At 43.5% G+C, this 19,389-nt stretch overlaps 1 protein-coding gene across 1 annotated transcript in view; it reads right to left on the bottom strand.

Moving 5' to 3' along the window:
* Positions 1-1,935: 1,935 nt before the first annotated feature.
* The window catches only part of SLC2A9 (solute carrier family 2 member 9), a 200,305-nt gene continuing 182,851 nt past the window's right edge, over positions 1,936-19,389 (bottom strand). The window contains exon 13 of the mRNA XM_030191186.1: positions 1,936-2,413. Coding sequence (XP_030047046.1) covers positions 2,141-2,413 — 273 coding nt within the window. The 3' untranslated portion in view covers positions 1,936-2,140. The remainder of the gene's footprint in view (positions 2,414-19,389) is intronic.

Here is a 19,389-nt window from a genome sequence, read left to right on the forward strand (position 1 = left end):
ACGAGACTGGGAGACTGGCTCTAAATGGCAGATGATGTTTAATGTGAGCAGTGCAAAAGTGATGCAGGTGTGAAAGAGAACCCGAATTATAGGTACGTCATGCAAGGTTCCATGTTAGGAGTCATGGACCAAGAAAGGGATCTAGGTGTCGTCATTGATGATATGTTGAAACCATCTGCTCAGTGTGCTGCTGCGGCTAAGAAAGCAAATAGAATATTAGGTATTATTAGGAAAGGAATGGAAAACAAAATGAGGATGTTATAATGCCTTTGTATCGCTCCATGGTGCGACTGCACCTTGAATATGTGTTCAATTCTGGTCGCCGCATCTGAAAAAAGATATAGTGGAATTAGAAAAGGTGCAGAGAAGGGCTATGAAAAATGATAAAGGGGATGGGACGATTTCCCTATGAGAAGGCTAAAGTGGCTAGGGCTCTTCAGCTTGGAGAAAAGGCGGCTGGGGGAATTATGATAAGAGGTCTATAAAATAATGAGGAGTTGAAACGGGTAGATGTGAAGCGTCTGTTTATGCTTTCCAAAATACTAGGACTAGGGGCATGCAATGAAGCTACAATGTAGTAATTTAAACACGTGTAATTAAACTCTGGAATTCGTTTCCAGAGAATGTGCTAAAGGCGGTTAGGCTTAGCAGAGTTTAAAAAAGGTTTAGACGGCTTCCTAAAGGAAAAGTCCATAGACCGTTATTAAATGGACTTGGGGGAAAATCCACTATTTCTGGATAAGCAGTATAAAATGTTTTGTACATTTTTGGGATCTTGCCAGGTATTTGTGACCTGGATTGGCCACTGTTGGAAACAGGATGCTGGGCTCGATGGACCTTTGGTCTTTCCCAGTATGGCAATACTTATAAGGTGATATTAAGTTCTTTTTCCCATTCCAAAATGAAGTGAGCACAATGATGTTGTTTAAGGGATTGCATAGTTTTATATACTCTAGAGGCTCATTTAGGAGCCATGAGTAGGATGTGGCAAAGGGATGAGAATTTAGATGAGGTACATTTACTATGTTACTATATGTTACTATCCAGCTCATTTTTGAAAGAGAAGAGCGCCCATCTTTCTACAGAAATCGGGAGATGGGCAGCCTTCTCGCAAGGCCGCCCAAATCGGCATAAATCGAAAGCCGATTTTTTGACAACCCTCGACGGCTTTCCGTCGTGGGGATGACCAATGTTCATGGGGGTGTGTCGGGCAGGGTAGCGAAGGGGGGACTGGGGCGGGACTGGGGCGTGATTAGGAGATTGGGCGTCCTCGGACGATAATGGAAAAAAGAAGGGCGGCTCTGACGAGCACTTGGCCGACTTTACTTGGTCCATTTTTGTTCATGACCACCGAGGGAATCAGGGATGACCTCCCCTTACTCCCCCAGTGGTCACTAACCCCCTCCACCATAAAAAACAGGTTAAAAATACTTTTTGCCAGCCTCTATGCCAGCCTCAAATGCCATACTGAGGTCCATCGCAGCAGTATACAGGTCCCTGGAGCAGTTGTAGTGGTTGCAATGTACTTCAGGCAGGCGGACCTGGGGGGGGGGGGGGGTTGGGGAGCTCAGCACCCAAGGTAAGGGAGCTATGCACCTAGGAGCAACTTCTGAAGTCCACTGCATTGCCCCTAGGGTGCCCGGTTGGTGTCCTGGCATGTGAGGGGGACCAGTGCACTACAAATGCTGGCTCCTCCCCTGACCAAATGGCTTGGATTTGGCCATTTTTGAGATGGACGTCTTGGATTCCATTATCGGCGAAAACCAAGGTCGGCCATCTCTAAGGTCGACCCAAATGTTGAGATTGGGCATCCCCGACCATATTATTGAAACAAAAGATGGACGCCCATCTTGTTTCGATAATACGGTCTGGGACGTCCCTTTACGGGGCTGTCCTTAGATATGGGCACCCTTAGAGATGGGTGCCCCCGTTCGATTATGCCCCTCCACGTTACTGTGTTGGCATTGCCACATGGCTTAGTAAACAGGAGGGTTAATGACAAAATCATTTTCTGAGTGATGTTATTGGTTAAATGACTAACACTTTACCCTTGAAGATTTGAGAAATGAACAGAAACGTAAAACAGTGCTAGTTCAGTTTTGCCTTTAGTAGTTACGAATAAGAATTTGCATCATTTTCTTCAGAGGGCACATTCAGATTCTAAGGTTTTTCCATGTTTGATTTGGTCATTGTCCAATATAGATGAGAGATCTTTCTCAGGCTGTTGGTTTTTCTCCACTGTACAGTTTTCTGGTTCAGGTACTGCTGAGGGCATCTTATTTCTCTTAGCGAATGACTGATTGATTTCTACAAAAGTTTTATTTTTTGTTTCAGGCAGCACAAAATATAGGTAGGAAGCTCCAGCCAGGCAGATAACAGCAAATACCAGGAAACAGTATGTTTGCAAAGCTTCCTGAAAAGAAATAATAAACACAAAATTAAAATATTAAATCGATAGTGGTCATGTGGAAAATGTGGAAACTGCATTTTGGAACACACATTTTACTTGTGGACTTTCACTTTGAAAACTGAACCATAGTATTGAGTAATTATATAAGGAGCCTCCATACAATATAATGGGGTAAGGGTGAGATGTGTACCTAGGAATTTTTATACAGTGCCCCCTAGGGTGTCCCACTGCTCTACTAGGATATCTGTATGGCCAGTGTACTAAGAATGGTAACTCCTTCTACATCCCAGTGGCTTGATTTTGTGTGTTTTTCACCTGGATGTTTTTTTTTTTTTTTTTTTTCAAAAATGGACCGAAAAAAAGAGAGATGTTTTGCTGTTTCAAAAATCACTATATTTGCCACCTGGATTCTCCATCTTGAGCCAAACGTCCAAAGTCGGACTTAGACATCATGTCAAAAATGTCCCTTATAATGGATTTTATCACTAGAAGAGCAACAAATAGATCAGAGCAAGGCATCCCACTGAAAGACCAGTCTTGACTCACAGACTTGATTTTTCAGATGATATCACATTACTATCAGAGATGAGAAAAGACCTACAAGACATGACAACCAGCTGAGAAATGAAGGCTGCAAAAATTGGGTTGAGGATTAGCTATGATAAATTGAAAGTCATAAAATACACACAGATAGTGGTCAGCTAGCTACCATTTCAGGAAGTTCAAAAATTCACCTACCTTGGAAGCGTGGAGGGGCATAATCGAACGTCGCCGGCCAAATAGATCGCCGGCGATCTATGTTGGCGGCGGCGCTACAGGTGGCTGGAAACCGTATTATCGAAAAAGAAGGCCAGCCATCTTTTTTTTTTCCGATAATACGGTTTAGGCCCGGCCAAATGCCTTGGAGTTCGCCGGGTTTGAGATGGCCGGGTTTGTTTTTCAGCGATAATGGAAAGTTATATCGGCCATCTCAAACCCTGGCCAAATTCAAGGCATTTGGCCGTGGGAGGAGCCAGCATTTTTAGTGCACTGGCCCCCCTGACATGCCAGGACACCAACCAGCCACCCTAGGGGTCACTGTGGTGGACTTCAGAAAAGCTCCCATGTGCATAGCTCCCTTACTTTGGGAGCTGAGCCCCCCAAACCCACTACCCACAAATGTACTGCACCCACTAAAATTGCTCCAGGGACCTGCATACAGCCTCTAGGACTTATTGCTGCTGTATAACTTTGGCACACCAGTTCACATCTGAAGACTAATCTCTCTGAAAAAGTCCTTTCTTGAAATAAGCATGTTTACTCACAGTTAACTGCAGATCAGAGGTTGTGCCCCACTGGCAAAGAGTCCCCTGGTACTAAGATTAGCAGTAAGTCAGAGCTGGCACAATGGTGTACAATGCCCTCTTTCAGCACCATTCAAGGTAAGAACTACCTTCTCTAACGTGGGTAACACAGGAAAGGGAACTAAAACTGGCTTACAAAAATGGCCACTACCGCATGGACTACAACTGGAAACAAAACAGGGCACACTCTGACCCAGTTAGCAGGGGGGGGAAAGCACCATGGGAGTAGAGCCCAGTACCCTACACCCACCACAATGCATTGCTAATGTGACTCTGCAGGGCACCTAACAGAAAAGGTGTCACACTCACCCGAGAGCCACATCGCAACCAGGGAAAGGCTGTCGGAGGATACAACACATTCTGCTGTCATGGAGGTGGGTAAGGCATTTGAGGCTGGCATACAGGCTGGCAAAAAAGATTTTTAGTTTTATTTTTTTTAGTATGGAAGGGGGTTGGTGACCACTGGGGGAGTATGGGGAGGTCATCCCCCATTCCCTCCAGTGGTCATCTGGTCAGTTGGGGCACCTTTTTGAGGCTTGGTCGTGAAAATAAAAGGACCAAGTACACCTGGCGAAATACTGCTTAACGCCGCTTTTTTTTTTTTTTCATTATCGGCGAAAGCCAGCCATCTGATAGCCACGCCCATGACTGCCCATGTCCCGCCTTCGCTAATCTACTGACACACCCCCTTGAACTTTCGCTGGCAAAGCGACCAGAAAGCGGTGATGCTGTCTAAAATGGCGCTTTCGATTATACCGATTTCGCCGCTTTTAAGAAATCGCCGGCCATCTCCTGATTTGTGTTGGAAGATAGCCGGCGAGCACTTTTGATTATAAGCTGGATAGTATCCAATGATGGGGTGAAGGCAGATGTTAATTGCAGGATTGGCAAAGCATAAGCAGTTTTCCCAAAATTGCAACTAATCTGGTCAATATCATCAATCAACACCACAACTAAGATTCACCCATACAGCTTCAATGTCATGCTGCTCACAGTTTACACCAGTGAAACATGGAAAAGAATGAAAACAATTGCCTAGAAACTAAGGGGGGGGGGGGGGGTTGTTATCAAGATGCAGTAAAAGGGGAGCTTTTAGCACCTTCATTTTACCACGGGAGTCAGAAACCTGCAGTATCTCAGTATCACAGTGTGCTGATTCCCATGGCAAATAAGTAACACTGACTGTGAACCACCACTAAAGGGGGTCAATTTGGGGAGATGGCACCAGCCAGGCAGGAGTGACTGAGAATTATTCCTGCCCAGTAACCACACTGGACCACCAGGTGTGGCCCATAGGCTTCCAGGGGAAGAGGGAGTCCTTTGGAGTGTTGCATTAAGGATCGGGTGGGAGGGAGAAAGGATCATGGGGTTGCAATGAAGATTGAGGGGGTGGGAGCAAGGACTGGAACTTTGCATTGAGGATCGAGGGGGTGGAGGAAGTATCAAGGTATTGCATTGATGATATGGGGTTGCATTGAGGATCAGAGGGGAAAAGAGGGGATTGAGAATTGATTGGAGTTGTCACACGACTGTTTCATTAGACAGCGACTCAAGAGCTTAAGGCCATGGCTTTGAGGCTCGATGTTCATGGTGGTAAAATAATCCCAGCTAACCCCTGCACAGGGTACACATCGCAAGTTGCATTATGGTTTTTACATAGTAATGAGCTGCTTTAAATGCATTTGCATATTTTCATTTCATTGCTATATAATCCATGGCAACATAAATATCACTGCGGAAAAATATGTCAAGCTGAGTTAGGGCCCTTTATGTCACATTAAGGGGCAAATAACACAACTTAAAGCTCTAACACATCTTGATAAAGTCTACCAGTCTTCCTGATTCAGGAGAAGGAGAATGGTGTCTAATGAATTCATGCTGAATTTATCCTTCTTGTTGAAATTTCACAGTTCTAGAATGGAATGAATATCCTCCCAATTTCTTAAAAAATGTGGAAGCACTTGGAGTAGAAAGCTTAACATCTTTTCTGAAGGAATAATTGCTGTGGTATTTGCCTGTATATTTGCCTCTAATTCTTCCTGGAGAAGGTCTTTCTGAGGTGAGCCCATGCTTGCATTCTCTTTGAAGTGATTTGGACAAAGACTGGAATAATTCAAATGATAAACTTGGTGTACAGTTTTTAGGATCCATTAGTACCTCAATGGGTGACGGCAAGTGCTCCCCTCTGCATGGCCATGTGGTAAGAACAATTTTATGACAAAATTAATGACATCACAAGCAGCGTCATCATTTCTATGCTCAGAAAAGAACTGTTTTCTATTGGGGAATAGAAGCCCCAGGTGGAATTTTGTCAACTGAGATGGTTCAAATTAAACATATTTTGAATCTTTATACTTTACTATATACTTACATAGATATTTTAGAAAAAAAAGTTGCTCCAACCTGCAATACTCTAGGATGTAAAAGTGAGAACTGCTATCTCTTCTTTTGAGTAGCATGAGATACATCAGGAAAAATTTGACCAGTCAATATTCAGCCAGTGGTAAGCAACGTATTTTTCAACGTTGACCATCAGTGACTAAATTAGCCCTGGATATGTCTGGGCACCGGCATTGAATTTCAGAGGCTCACCAGCAATGAGTTTGCCACCTGAATTTATGTGCATTCCAGCCAGTATTCAGCCAGGACCCATATAAGACTTATGTTGGTCCTGGCTGAATACCAGTTGGGATCAAAATACAGGGATCATTCTTTTTTTTTCTTTCATTTACTGAGGAGAGATCTAGCAACACAGAATGTGAAGGGATTGACAGAGGAGAGAAACCAACTCATATGAGCACTTAAAAATAATTTGTTCTAGTACTGTTGTACACAATTATATAGTAAGGCACAATGCTGTAAAGCGTAGGAAAAACAGGAGTGTCACAAGCAGCATATGTGCCCTGCGGGACATCCCCCAACTGATGAGCTACACTCCTGCCCTGCCCACTTTGGTGGCATCAGTGCAAAGGAAGCCAATGGACGACTTCTCTTGTGCCCTGAGTGGACGCACTGGCTACACATAGTTTGCTTCAGCCTTGAGGAAGAATGTCCAACCATAAATGTGCGCAAATATTTCACAGTATGCATTCTGTGTGCTGCCTGGTATTTTTGGCTCCAGTACTGGCTAATGAGGTTTTTATGCTCACTCCGGTGCCCTCCACCAGTCTGCATCAGCACTTTCTTGCCCCACCTTGCTCCTATGACAGCATCAGGACAGTACCCTCTCCCTCCACTCTGTTTACATCGGCTCTGTCTTTTATACTGGGCAGAGCAAACTGCTTTGCACTCACCACTGTGCTCTTTTCCACACTTGGCTGCTGGCTCTGCCCCAGGTTATGGGAAGTACCTGTTTTCACATTTCGGTTGTGAAGACGGAGCCATTGAGCTTTGGCACCCTGTGCTAGTACCTCACCTGGCTCATGGCTTGAGGCAACCCTAGATGGCTTTTACATTCAGTAAGACAGATGACACAGCAGAGACAAGGATGCAGCAGGTGCACAGCAAATCTGTCACAGAAACCATATAGAGGGAAATAGGAAGGATGGTCAGGAAGCAGCCTCTTCTACCAAAGCCTGGATATCCCTCAGCAACCTTTATACCTTTGAAATGATTGCTCCTGTGTGGCAGGAATGGAGAGGATACAGTGGTAGATGTTATTAGCATATAGGACTAGATATTATATATGACGCCTAAAAATTCAGTGCCGAAATGAAATTCACCTAAGTGCATTCTATAAAGTATGCCTCAATTTTGGCGTAAATTTATAGAATAAGCCTAAATTTCCACGCGGTATGAAATATACGCTGAGCACCTGTATGCGTGACTAAATTTAGTCAAGGGCAGTTACGCCAAGTAGATTTTAGAAACAGTCATGACCCGCCCATTCCACGCCCATGGCCATGCCCCCTTTTCAACTATGTGGCTTAGAATTTACACACAGCACATTATGGAATATGCCTAGACAGTTCTGCGTGTAAATAATTGCTTGGTAAGTGGCAATTATCAGTGCTGACTGGCTTGTTAACCAATTAAGTTATACGCATTGTTATGGAATATGCTTTGATTTCCACACAGAAATCTCAGCGCGATATATAGAATCCAGGGAATAAAGGGTAATTTCATAACTGGGTGTCTCCAAGGGTATCATCTTGTAGTTTGTATTTTCACTGCTGGTCATTTAGGTGTCCTGAGACTGTGTTGTAGCAGCCTATTCTACTTTAGAACCTGGGCGCCTAGTTTTCATTATAGAGTGCTAGCATAACCTGGTATTGGTGCACCTAACATTTAGCATCCACGATTACACCAGCTGTAGAGTAAGTATAGGTACTTAAATGTGGTAGGAATGCACATAATTGTAACTTAAAGCACATGGGTAAGAACCCCTCCTATATTCCACCCATACTTCACCGATGTATACACACCTGTTCCAAATACACATTATGCTAGATAGCCATGTATTTACAGAATAGCACTTAAGAGGCATATACTAGCTTATATACACATAAACGTGCACATATGCTACACAGTTAGCACACACTAATTTTTAGCACACGCTAAAACCACTAGCACACCTTTGTAAACAGGGCCCTAAGCATTTTAAGCATGCAGTGGGTGTGTAAATGTTAGTGTAGAGTTTATAGAATTGCCCTTATCCTAAGAGGAGGGGACAGAGGAAGGAGAAAGGGGGAAGGGGAAAAGGAAAGGAAGGGGAAGGGAAGACAAAAGGAAGGGGAGGGGTATGGAGGAGGGAGAGGGAAGGGGGTAGGGAAGGGTCAAATAGGGACAAGGAGAAGGAAAAAGGGAAGGGGGCAGGGAGGAATGAAGTGGAGGAGGGGAAAGGGGAATTTAAAGAGAGAAAAAAGGGAGAGGAACAAAAGGAGAGGGGGAAGAGGGGAAAGGGAGGGAGTGAGAAAGGGGGAAGGGAAAGTAAAAGAAGAGGAGGAGATTCAAAAAAGAAAAAGAAACAAAAGAGGGGAAAAAGGGACAGAAAAAGGAAGGAAAGATGGTGAAAGAAAAAGGGGGAAGAAGAAGAAAAAAAAGAAAGAAAATAAGGAAGATAAGGGAGAAAAAGCAGGAAGGGATAAAACAGGGAATAAAAAAAGAAAACCCATGAGTGCAAATCATAAGAAAAAAAATCAAAAAGGACTGAAGCTACTAGGACATAAGGAAATCAGATTACCGACAAGGTTTAAGGTCTAATTCTAGATTCAGCCCTGCAGGTGTGATAGTATTAAAACTAAAAATGAATTTCTGTTCCTCTTGAAGCAACATAGGAAGAAGAGGAAAAGAAGAAAAGGAAGATGATGCATCAATGTCAACTAAGGCTAGTATTCTATAATGGCATCTTGGCACACAGATGTCATTATAAGAATTGGCAGTCAGCATGTGGCCTCATGAAAGCAGTTATTGAATTACCCCATCCCCATGTGTGTATGTTTGCTATAAACAGTCCAGAAAAAAAGAGAATATACAGTACTGTAAGAGGTAAAAAATTTGTAGCAATGAAAGAAGCATGCATCTAAGGAATCGATAGGCTCCTCTTGTTTAAACCACACTGAGTAGGTGCCGCTGAATATCTGCTGTAACCGCCCAGATGGAATCTGGGAAATGTTCAGGTGGTCAGGGGGGAGTCTGAGAGTTGCTGGCAGTTATGTGGCCACTTAGCTAAGTAGCCAGATAGGACTGAACAAAAGGCCAAGTATAACAATGTCTCTCTTATGTTCCTTTTTCTACTTTTGATTGCATCTTATCTCTGTGCATTTACAAAATCTCTGTAAGCTTCTTTTTTTATGTAACACATAATCATGTATCTAACTATTTACTTGCTACCAAGAAAGTGCAGGACTTGGTTTCACTCCCCTCACAGTATCTGTCTTTGTGCCGTTGATGGATGACTGTACAATGAGTGCAGTGAAGACGAAGGTTATAATGTCAGTGAAACACTTTGTAGAAAATGATGCTTGTAAGCTAGCTTTTGAAAAACAGAGAGATAAAATGTAGCAAGAAGGATTTTGATGTTTCTCTTGATTGAGATGAACACCACTGTGTTATTTTTCCTTCTCTGAAAGATTTGGCCCCTTATTACTTTCTCATGCCCGAGTGTATATCAGATGCTCGTTGCATACAGTCTAATTAAAGTAGAATTAAGGTCAAAGTAAATACTATTAGGATTTTGTAAACTATTTGTAAATCCCATATTTAAATCAAATTTCAAGCAGATGATTAGCATAGCTAGCTAGGTGGGGGCTGTCACTGAATATCGGTTGGCACCCGCGTAACTTCTGGGTTGCTGGCTGACTCTTCAGTCCTCCAACCCAGCACCTTGGACATGATCACCTCTCCAATCCCCTTTCAGATTCCTCCATACACCTATGTAGTTCTAATGGCCCCCATACTTCCTACATCCACTGAGGTTCCAATCCCCCACATACCCACCTTCATAGTTATGATACCTAGGCACCCCTAGGACTTAGTCAGATGCAATCCCTGGTAGTCTAGAGGGATGGGCAGGAACAGTTCCCTTCCACTCCTGCACCATCTGGCTCTGGTTTCAACATGGCAGCACTGACCCCTAGTGGTAGTCTTGTGGAAGTACTGCGAGGTGTCATCCTTTCATATAAAGGCACACCCACGGGGTCTTTAGACTGCACAGACTGACAAAACCTGGGTGTGCAATAAAAGTTTTCTTCTGTCTGTAAAAGATTTCTATAATTTTATGGCATTCAGCTGCTGGAAAATATTTAATGGTTGATATTCAAAGTGATTTAAATCACAGTAAGCCAACAGACAATATTCATCAGCATTTAACTGGGTAGTGCCACTGAATGTCGGCTTTGACTGGCCATTTTTGAAGTGGGCCAGAAAGGGGCGCTCTAAGGGCAGAGTCAGGAAGGAGCTGGAAGCTGTGCAGGTGTCAACAATATTCAGTGCTGTTGCCCACATAGCTAAGCAACCAAATAGTACTGCATAATATGCCACTGAATATTGGATGGCACATATATAGCTGTCAGTCGGACCAAAGTTCATTGTTTTCCTGGAGCACTTCCAATCCCCCCCCCTTCCACCAAAGTGGCTACAAATCCCCTCACCTCTTGAAGTGGTTCCGAACCTCCTACCCCTCCCTCTTCTGCACTCCCAGGGCCTCTGATCCCCCCCACCCCCGAGTCCCAGAAGGGCCCCTTGGGCCTACTTACAGTGCCTGGTAGTCTAGTGGTCCTTGGTGCAGGAGCAAATCCCACTTGATCCTGCCCCTCTCATTTCCTGCTTGATAATGGCTACCATCCCTGACTAAAAGCTGACTGGTTAGTCTTAATTTATTTACTTATTTATCCCACCTTTACTTCACAAAACAGGTTGATGACTATACTATACAGTGTATAATCAAACACCCATAAATATTTATTATTATTATTATTTATTGCATTTGTACCCCACATTATCCCACCTTTTTGCAGGCTCAATGTGGCTTACAGGGTGTTAATTTGGTATGATCGTTACATAGTGTTAGATACAGTCGGTAATGAATTGGAAGTGAAAGAGGAATTAATTAGAAGGTAATGGGTAAGGTCGTGTCGAAGTGTTTTAGAGTGTTTGGGTGATGTACGGAGTAGTTTGATTCATCAGGATTGTTTTTGTAGGCTATGTTGAAGAGAAATGTCTTCAAAGGTTTGTAGTTTAATTCATCAAGGATTATTTTTGTAGGCTTTGTTGAAGAGAAATGTCTTCAAAGTTTTGCGAAAGTTGGTTAAGTTGTCCGTGGTTTTCAGGGTCTTGGGTAGTGCGTTCCATAGCTGTGTGCTTTTGTACGCAAAGGTAGTGGCGTATGCCTGTTTGTATTTGGTTCCTTTACAGCTCATCACCCATAAATACCAAACAATAACATTAAAAACATAAAACATATACTGCTTATTAACAACTTTTGAAAACTTTACTGATGTAACATTTGCATATCAATGACATTTCCTTGACTTCCCATGTGATATGTATTTGACTGACTCATGAAAACAATATAAGAAATTAATTGGAATGTAATATCAGCCATATTAAGCTCTGAAAGGCTCTTATAGTCAGAAGGAAAAGGTTTAAAAATGGTAGCATTTACTGTTTTCTGCTAATCACCTGCTTGAAAGTTGGTTTAAATATGGGTTTCTAAGTACATTACAAAATCCTAATATATTTACATTGAACTTAATTCTACTTTAGTTAGACTGTATGCAAGGAGCATCTGATATACATAGGGCATGAGAAAGTAATAAGGGGCAAAATCTTTCAGAAAAGGAAAAGTAACACAGTGGTATTCATCTCCATCAAGAGAAACATCAAACTCCTTCTTGCTACATTTTATCTCTATGTTTTTTAAAAGCCAGCTTACAAACATCATTTTCTCCAAAGTGTTTTACTGACAGTATAACCTTCATCTTCGCAGCACTTGTGCAGTCATCCATCAATGGTACAAAGACAGATACTGTGAGTGGAGTAAAACTGAGTCCTGCATTTTCTTGGTAGAAAATAAACAGATATATGATTATGTGCTACATTAAAAAAAAAAAACTTACAAAGATTTTGTCAATACACAGTGGTAAATAAGATCAGATACAGTCAAAAGTAGGGAAAGCTACCTATTATTACTTCCTTTCAAACTAGATATCTTTATTTCATGATCCCCAGTCATCATTGTATATAGATACCATAATCACAAGATAATGATGTCAATGTCAAGACAGGAGGAATGTTGTCAAATAAGATGCCTCATTTTACTTAGGACATTAACAGGCTTATTTTCGAAAGAGAAGGGAGATGGGCATCCTTCTCTCAGGGTCGCCCAAATCGGCATAATCGAAAGCCGATTTTGGGCGTCCCCAACTGCTTCCTGTTGCGGGGACGACCAAAGTTCCCGGGGGCGTGTCGGAGGTGTAGCAAAGGCGGGACTGGGGGCTGCCTAACACGTGGGCGTCCTCCAGCGATAATGGAAAAAAGAAGGGCATCCCTGATGAGCACTTGGCCGACTTTACTTGGTCCATTTGTTCTTACGACTAAGCCTCAAAAAGGTGCCTGAACTGACCAGATGACCACCAGAGGGAATCGGGGATGACCTCCCCTGATTCCCCCAGTGGTGACTAACCCCCTCCCACCCTGAAAAAACAACTTTAAAAACTTTTTTGCCAGCCTCAAATATCATACTCATAGTAACATAGTAACATAGTAGATGACGGCAGAAAAAGACCTGCATGGTCCATCCAGTCTGCCCAAGACAAACTCATATGTGTATACCTTACCTTGAATTTGTACCTGTCCTTTTCAGGGCACAGACCATATAAGTCTGCCCAGCAGTATTTCCCGCCTCCCAACCACCAGTCCCGCCTCCCATCACCGGCTCTGGTACAGACCGTATAAGTCTGCCCTCCCCTATCCTCGCCTCCCAACCACCACCCCCTCTTCCCCCCAACTGCTCCGCCACCCAATTTCAGTTATTCCTATGTTGTCCAGTAGGGTCGTTAGTATTGTGTGATTTACAAGGTCGAAGGCGCTTGACATATGGAATTGTAGTAGTAGGTATTGACTGGCCTTGGCTTATTCTTCTTCTTAATTTTGTGATCATGGTGGTTATGATTGCTTCAGTGGTATAGCATGGTCTGAAGCCTGATTGAGAGCTGTGAAGGACTAAGTAGTGCATTAGGTATTCCATTAATTGTTGTGCTACTAGTCCCTCCGTTATTTTGGTCATCAGTGGTATTGATGCAACTGGTCTGTAATTAATGAGTTCACTGCTTTTTCTGGTGGTGTCTTTAGGGATTGGAGTGAGTACGATGTTGCACTTGTCAGAAGGGAAATGGCCTTTCGAGAACATGTGTATTCTATGTGTTCAGTTAAGCGTTTGATGAACCAATCTGGAGGGTTTTCCATCATGTCGTTTGGGCAGCTGTCTAGTAGGCAATTGGCCTAACATAGTAGTACTCAGGTCCAATGCAGCAGTATGCAGGTCCCTCGGAGGGGGGGGGGGGGGTGTCAGTGGAGGCATAGTGAAGGCATGAACATCCTTCTTTCAAACATTTTGGATGTCCTGAACTGCACCCCCCCCCCCCCCACAGGGATGGCCAAATTTCAAAAGCGTGGAGTGGAGAAGTGGCCTAGTGGTTAGAGCACTAGTCTTGCAATCCAGAGGTGGCCAGCTCAAATCCCACTGCTGCTACTTGTGATCTAAATAAATAAAGGGGGTGTTGGAGGCATAGCAAAGGCATGGATGTCCTTCTCACAGAAACACCCACATTTTGGATGTCCTCAACTGCCATCACAGGGACGGAGGCATAGCGAATGACGTCCTCAACTGCCGTCACAGGGACGGAGGCATAGCGAAGGCGCCCAACACTTGGACATCCTTCACCCAAACTAAAAAAAAAGACGTGCCTGACGAGCACTTGGACATTTTCACCTGGACTTGTGTTTTTTTAAGGTTGTAGACGGCAATTTATATTTATACACGCAGCTTGTCTGCGTGTATGAAGCCGACTTTGGCATGCACAGAGCAGCCACGTATAACGCTTGGCTGCTCTGCACTGGCTTTCCCTCCTTAGGAAGGAAATCATATGCAAATGAGCTAACAGCGAGCAGCTCATTTGCATGTAATTTCCTTCATGCTTACCTGTTCCTTTCCAAATTGCTAAGGGATCGGTAAGGGAAGGGCTTTTCCGTTCAGTTAGTACATCAGTTAGTCCACTGCAGTGCCCCCTAAGGTGCCTGGTTGGTGTCCTGGCATGTCAGGGGGACCAGTGCACTACGAATGCTGGCTCCTCCCACAACCAAATGAGTTGGATTTGGACGTTTTTGAGATGGGCTTCCTCAGTTTCCATTATGGCCGAAAACCGGGGACATCTCAACATTTAGGTCTACCATCTCTAAGGTCAACCTAAATGTTGAGATTTTGGCATCCCCGACCGTATTATCGACACTAAAGATGGATGCCCACCTTGTTTCGATAATACGGGTTTTCCCGCCCCTTCACGGGGACATTCTGTGAGGATGCCCTCAGGAAAACTTGGGCGCCCCGTTTGATTATGCCCCTCCACTGGTCCTTTTTATTAGGCTGCTGTTAAATTTGCTGTTACCGAGGTTTAATATGGCACTTTATAGTGCAGTAGCTGCAGATGTAACACATTCAGAGGCATAGCTAGTTGGGTCACCAGGGGAGCGGCCACTCCCTCAAAGGGACTTGTGCCAGTGCCTATTTTTCACATGATCTGTCATGTTTAAAGTATGCACTGGTGCCATCGGCAGTCCACTCTCCGCTCCCTCCGTTCCCTCAGCATGGCTATGCTACTGAACTCATTCTGTGCTTGGAGTTATCACGGAATCATTTAGCACCTCCTATTTTGAAGGTGGTAAGTAGTCCCCTATTAACTGCAGAAGTGCCAACTGGCATGTGTTATTTGCAGCATGCTAATCAAAAAATATCTTCCACACTCATTCTGCATGCATGATACACCCTCTAACACAAAAAGGGCCCTGTTTGCTAAGCCATGCTGTAGGGGCTTCTTTTACAAAGCCACACTAGTGATTCCTGCATGGCAAATGAGAGGAAGCGCATAGGAATTGAGGGGTCCTTTTACTAAGGTGTGCCGAAAAATGGGCTGTGCTAGTGTAGGCGTGTATTTTGTGCGTGCACAGATCCATTTTCAGCGTGCCTGTAAAAAAAGACCTTTTTAAATTTTTGCCAAAAATGGACGTGCGGCAAAATAAAAATTGTCGCGCTTCCAATTTGGGTCTGAGATTTTACTGCCAGCCATTGACTTAGCGGTAAGGTCTCACACATTAACTGTGCAGTAATTGTCTACTCGTGTAGAATGACGATTACTGCCTGGTTTCTGCCACGCACCAGAAATTAAAAATTATTTTCTGGTGCGTGTAGCGGACGCGCATCAAAAATGAAATTACCACAAGGGCCACGTGGTAGCTAGGTGGTAACTCCAAACTGATGCACATTGGGTGTGCGTAGGCGCCTACGTGGCTTAGTAAAAGGGCCCCTGAATGGTCTCTCTCTCATTTGCCGCACCAGGAATCAGTAGCACGGCTTTGTATAAGGAGACCCTAGCACACTAACTTTTTAGTACGCACTAAAAATTAGCACGCGCTAATGCTAGAGACACCCATATATGGGGGCTCCTTTTACAAAGCTGTTGAAGTGATTTCTGGTGCAGCAACTGTGACGAAGCCCATTCAATTCCTATAGGATTTGTCACATTTGCCACACAGGAATCACTACCGTGGCTTTGGTATCTCTAGCATTACTGTTCACTAATTTTTAGTGCACACTAAAATGTTAGCGTGCCTACAGCACGGCATAGTAAACAGGGCCCAACTTATTCAGTGTGTGGTTTACTACACGCTAAATGAAAAAAAAAAACTACCACAATGCCCCTTACCGCGATTGTGCAATAGCAGTTACTGTATAGTAAACCATGTGTTAAGTTCTTAATATGGTTTTAAAAGGGCCTCTGATGTTTGAACTGGGATGTTAACTTTCTTATGGCATTTTACAAATGGTTCTGCCAAATTCAGAGCCTTTTGTAAAATACATATACAGACTTGTATATTTTCTGGTATGTGCAATAGGAACACAGAACAGAGCCCTGGGGAAACCCACTAACTACCCTTCTCCATTGAGAATACTGACCATCAGTGGCGTAGGAAGGGGGGGGCGGGAGGGGCGGTCCGCCCCGGGTGCACGCGCTCGTGGGGTGCCGGCCCCGCTGGTTCCGTGCTCTCTCTGCCCCGGAACAGGTTACTTCCTGTTCCGGGGCAGAGAGAGCAGGGAACCAGCGGGGCCGACGCAGCTCCGAGTGATGTGCACTCAGGGCGGATTGGCCCTCCCGCAGGTAAGAATGCGGTCCGGGGGGAGGGGTTGCGCTCCGGGGGGGGGGGGGGGTCACGCCATGCTGCACCCGGGGGGGGGAGGGGGGTGCGCCTTCTGAAAATCCAGATACACAATATCAACTGGCTCCCCTTTATCCACATGTTTGTTCACCCCTTCAAAGAAATGTAGATTGGTGAGGCAAGATTTCCCTTCACTAAATCCATGTTGACTTTGTCTCATTAAACAATGCTTTTGAATATGCTCTGTAATTTTGTTCTTAATAATAGTCTCTACCATTTTGCCCGGCACCGATGTCAGACTCACCGGTCTATAATTTCCTGGATCTCCTCTGGAACCTTTTTCCAAAATTGGCGTTACATTGACCACCCTCCAATCTTCCGGTACCACACTCGATTTTAAGGATAAATTACATATTTCTAACAATAGTAGAGAATGTGGTAAAAGCAGTTAGCTTAGAAGGGTTCAAAATAGTTTGGATAAATTCCTACAAGAAAAGGCCATAAGCCATTATTTAGATGGACTTGGGAAAATCCACTGCTTATTTCTGAGATCTTGCCAGGTACTTGTGACCTGGATTGGCCAGTGTTGGAAATAGGATACTGGGCTTGATGGACATTCGGTCTGTCCCAATATGGCAATGCTTATGTTCTTATGACATTCCATTGTAACCAGACAGATGTCCATGTCCCTTGTTTTGTCCTGTTCATAGTTTGGATATTTTAATTTGTAAACGGATATTCATGCTAGGCATAGCCAGCACTTGGATGTCCAGTTCTCATGTATTTTAGAAAAATCAAAACTATATAGGGGAAAAATATATAACATATATAAAAGTACAATTTTTTTTTTTTTAGTTACATTTGTACCCCGTGCTTTCCCACTCATGGCAGGCTCAATGCGGCTTACATATACAGGTACTTATTTGTACCTGGGACAATGAAGTGTTAAGTGACTTGCCCAGAGTCACAAGGAGCTGTGCCTGAAGTGGGAATTGAACTCAGTTCCTCAGGACCAGAGTCCACCACCCTAACCACTAGGCCACTCCAAATATGAAACCCAGCAATAATTATAATAAAACTTTTAACTCTGGGAAAGTGAAGCATGCTTAATAATCTTTTTAATTATGAAATAAAAAATCACTCACAGAAAGGAAGGAAAACAACGGGTGTTCAAAAAACTACAGCCACCTACACAACAAAGTTCAGGTGACATAGATGATCATCACTGCCCCCAGAAAAACCTTCCAATATTAGGACCACTGTATATAATAAATACAAAATTTCCAAAACTTATCTGAACAGTTCACGTGTCCACTTCAATATATGGAGTCACTTCAGGGATGCAGCTCTAATTCACCTTCTTATAAATCACAGAGCTGGGTTTCACCTCAAAAGGGCTTCTTCAGGAAGTCTCAAAACAGTCTCATAAACATTTATGTCGCTCTAATTATCCTGCGACACTGACAACACACCAATCACCCATCAACCTTTATTCACCAAAGGGCCCTTTTACCAAATGAATAATATTATTATTTGGTCCCAGGCCTGACTTTGGTTCATGATCCAAAACCATAGAAAAAAATAGGCCTATGTCTCTGACTTGAACTCCAGTGTTGAAACACTGCAGAGCAAGAAGAAACACGCAAGGTGTGTGTGTGTGTGTGTGTGTGGTGGTGGGTGGGGGGGGGGGGGGGGGGGGGGGGGTCTAACTTGCAGAGTTGCATGGATGTGGCAATAATCAAGGTAAGGTATACACAAAAAGTAGCACATATGAGTTTATCTTGTTGGGCAGACTGGATGGACCATGCAGGTCTTTTTCTGCCATCATCTACTATGTTATGTATATGTAACAGATGTTCAGAATAACAGAACTGAATAATTCCACAGGAAGATGATCAGGTATCTCAGAAAGTGTTTTGAGGAAGGGGTGTGAGTGGGAAAGAACAGAGTAGCATTGTTTAGCAAAAATGTGGTCACAGATATTCTTGGGAAACAGGTATAACTTGTCTGGAATGTTTTTACGTTTGGGGAGCGTGCCAGGTGCCCTTGACCTGGATTGGCCACTGTCGGTGACAGGATGCTGGGCTAGATGGACCTTTGGTCTTTCCCAGTATGGCACTACTTATGTACTTATGTACTTCTCAGGAAGATGACTTAGATTTCCAGTAAAAACTAGTCTATTGTTTACCTTTCCAGTAAATATTAACCAACTTATTACCATAGCCAATCAGTGTTAACTATGACATTAGCATAGATCCAATAAGATATGATTAATGTCATATTACTTGTATCCTGAGTGGACATATAAAAATGAGTGTACTTCCTACTTCAAGCCAAAGAGACAGCCACAGAGCTGCTCTCTCCCTATGAGAAACCAAATCAATTATATCAGAATTGGCAAAGTAACCCAATTGCTCTCTCATAGGTAGCTTTGAGTCTTTTATATCTACTAACTGGCTTTTGAGTAGTAAAACAAAACATTAAAGACTCAGACCCAGAAAACACCTATGTGTAGCTGGGGTAATATACTCCCATAACCAATTGATTGTACATGTTACTTGCATAGTCTTTGGAGTCTCAGATATAGAGGTTATTTTGTGGAGAATTCAGGAACAGTGATATCTGCTTGATTCACTGTCTGACCACTCGCCATATGAGAAATCTGTTTTGATTGCTATCACAATTAATCATGTAGAAAACTGTTTGATGAGCATTGTACTACTAGATGTGCTCCTAATAAATTTGAGGGCTGATTATATATATATA

This window comes from Microcaecilia unicolor, chromosome 2 (assembly GCF_901765095.1).
Source record: "Microcaecilia unicolor chromosome 2, aMicUni1.1, whole genome shotgun sequence".
NCBI classification, from domain to species: domain Eukaryota; kingdom Metazoa; phylum Chordata; class Amphibia; order Gymnophiona; family Siphonopidae; genus Microcaecilia; species Microcaecilia unicolor.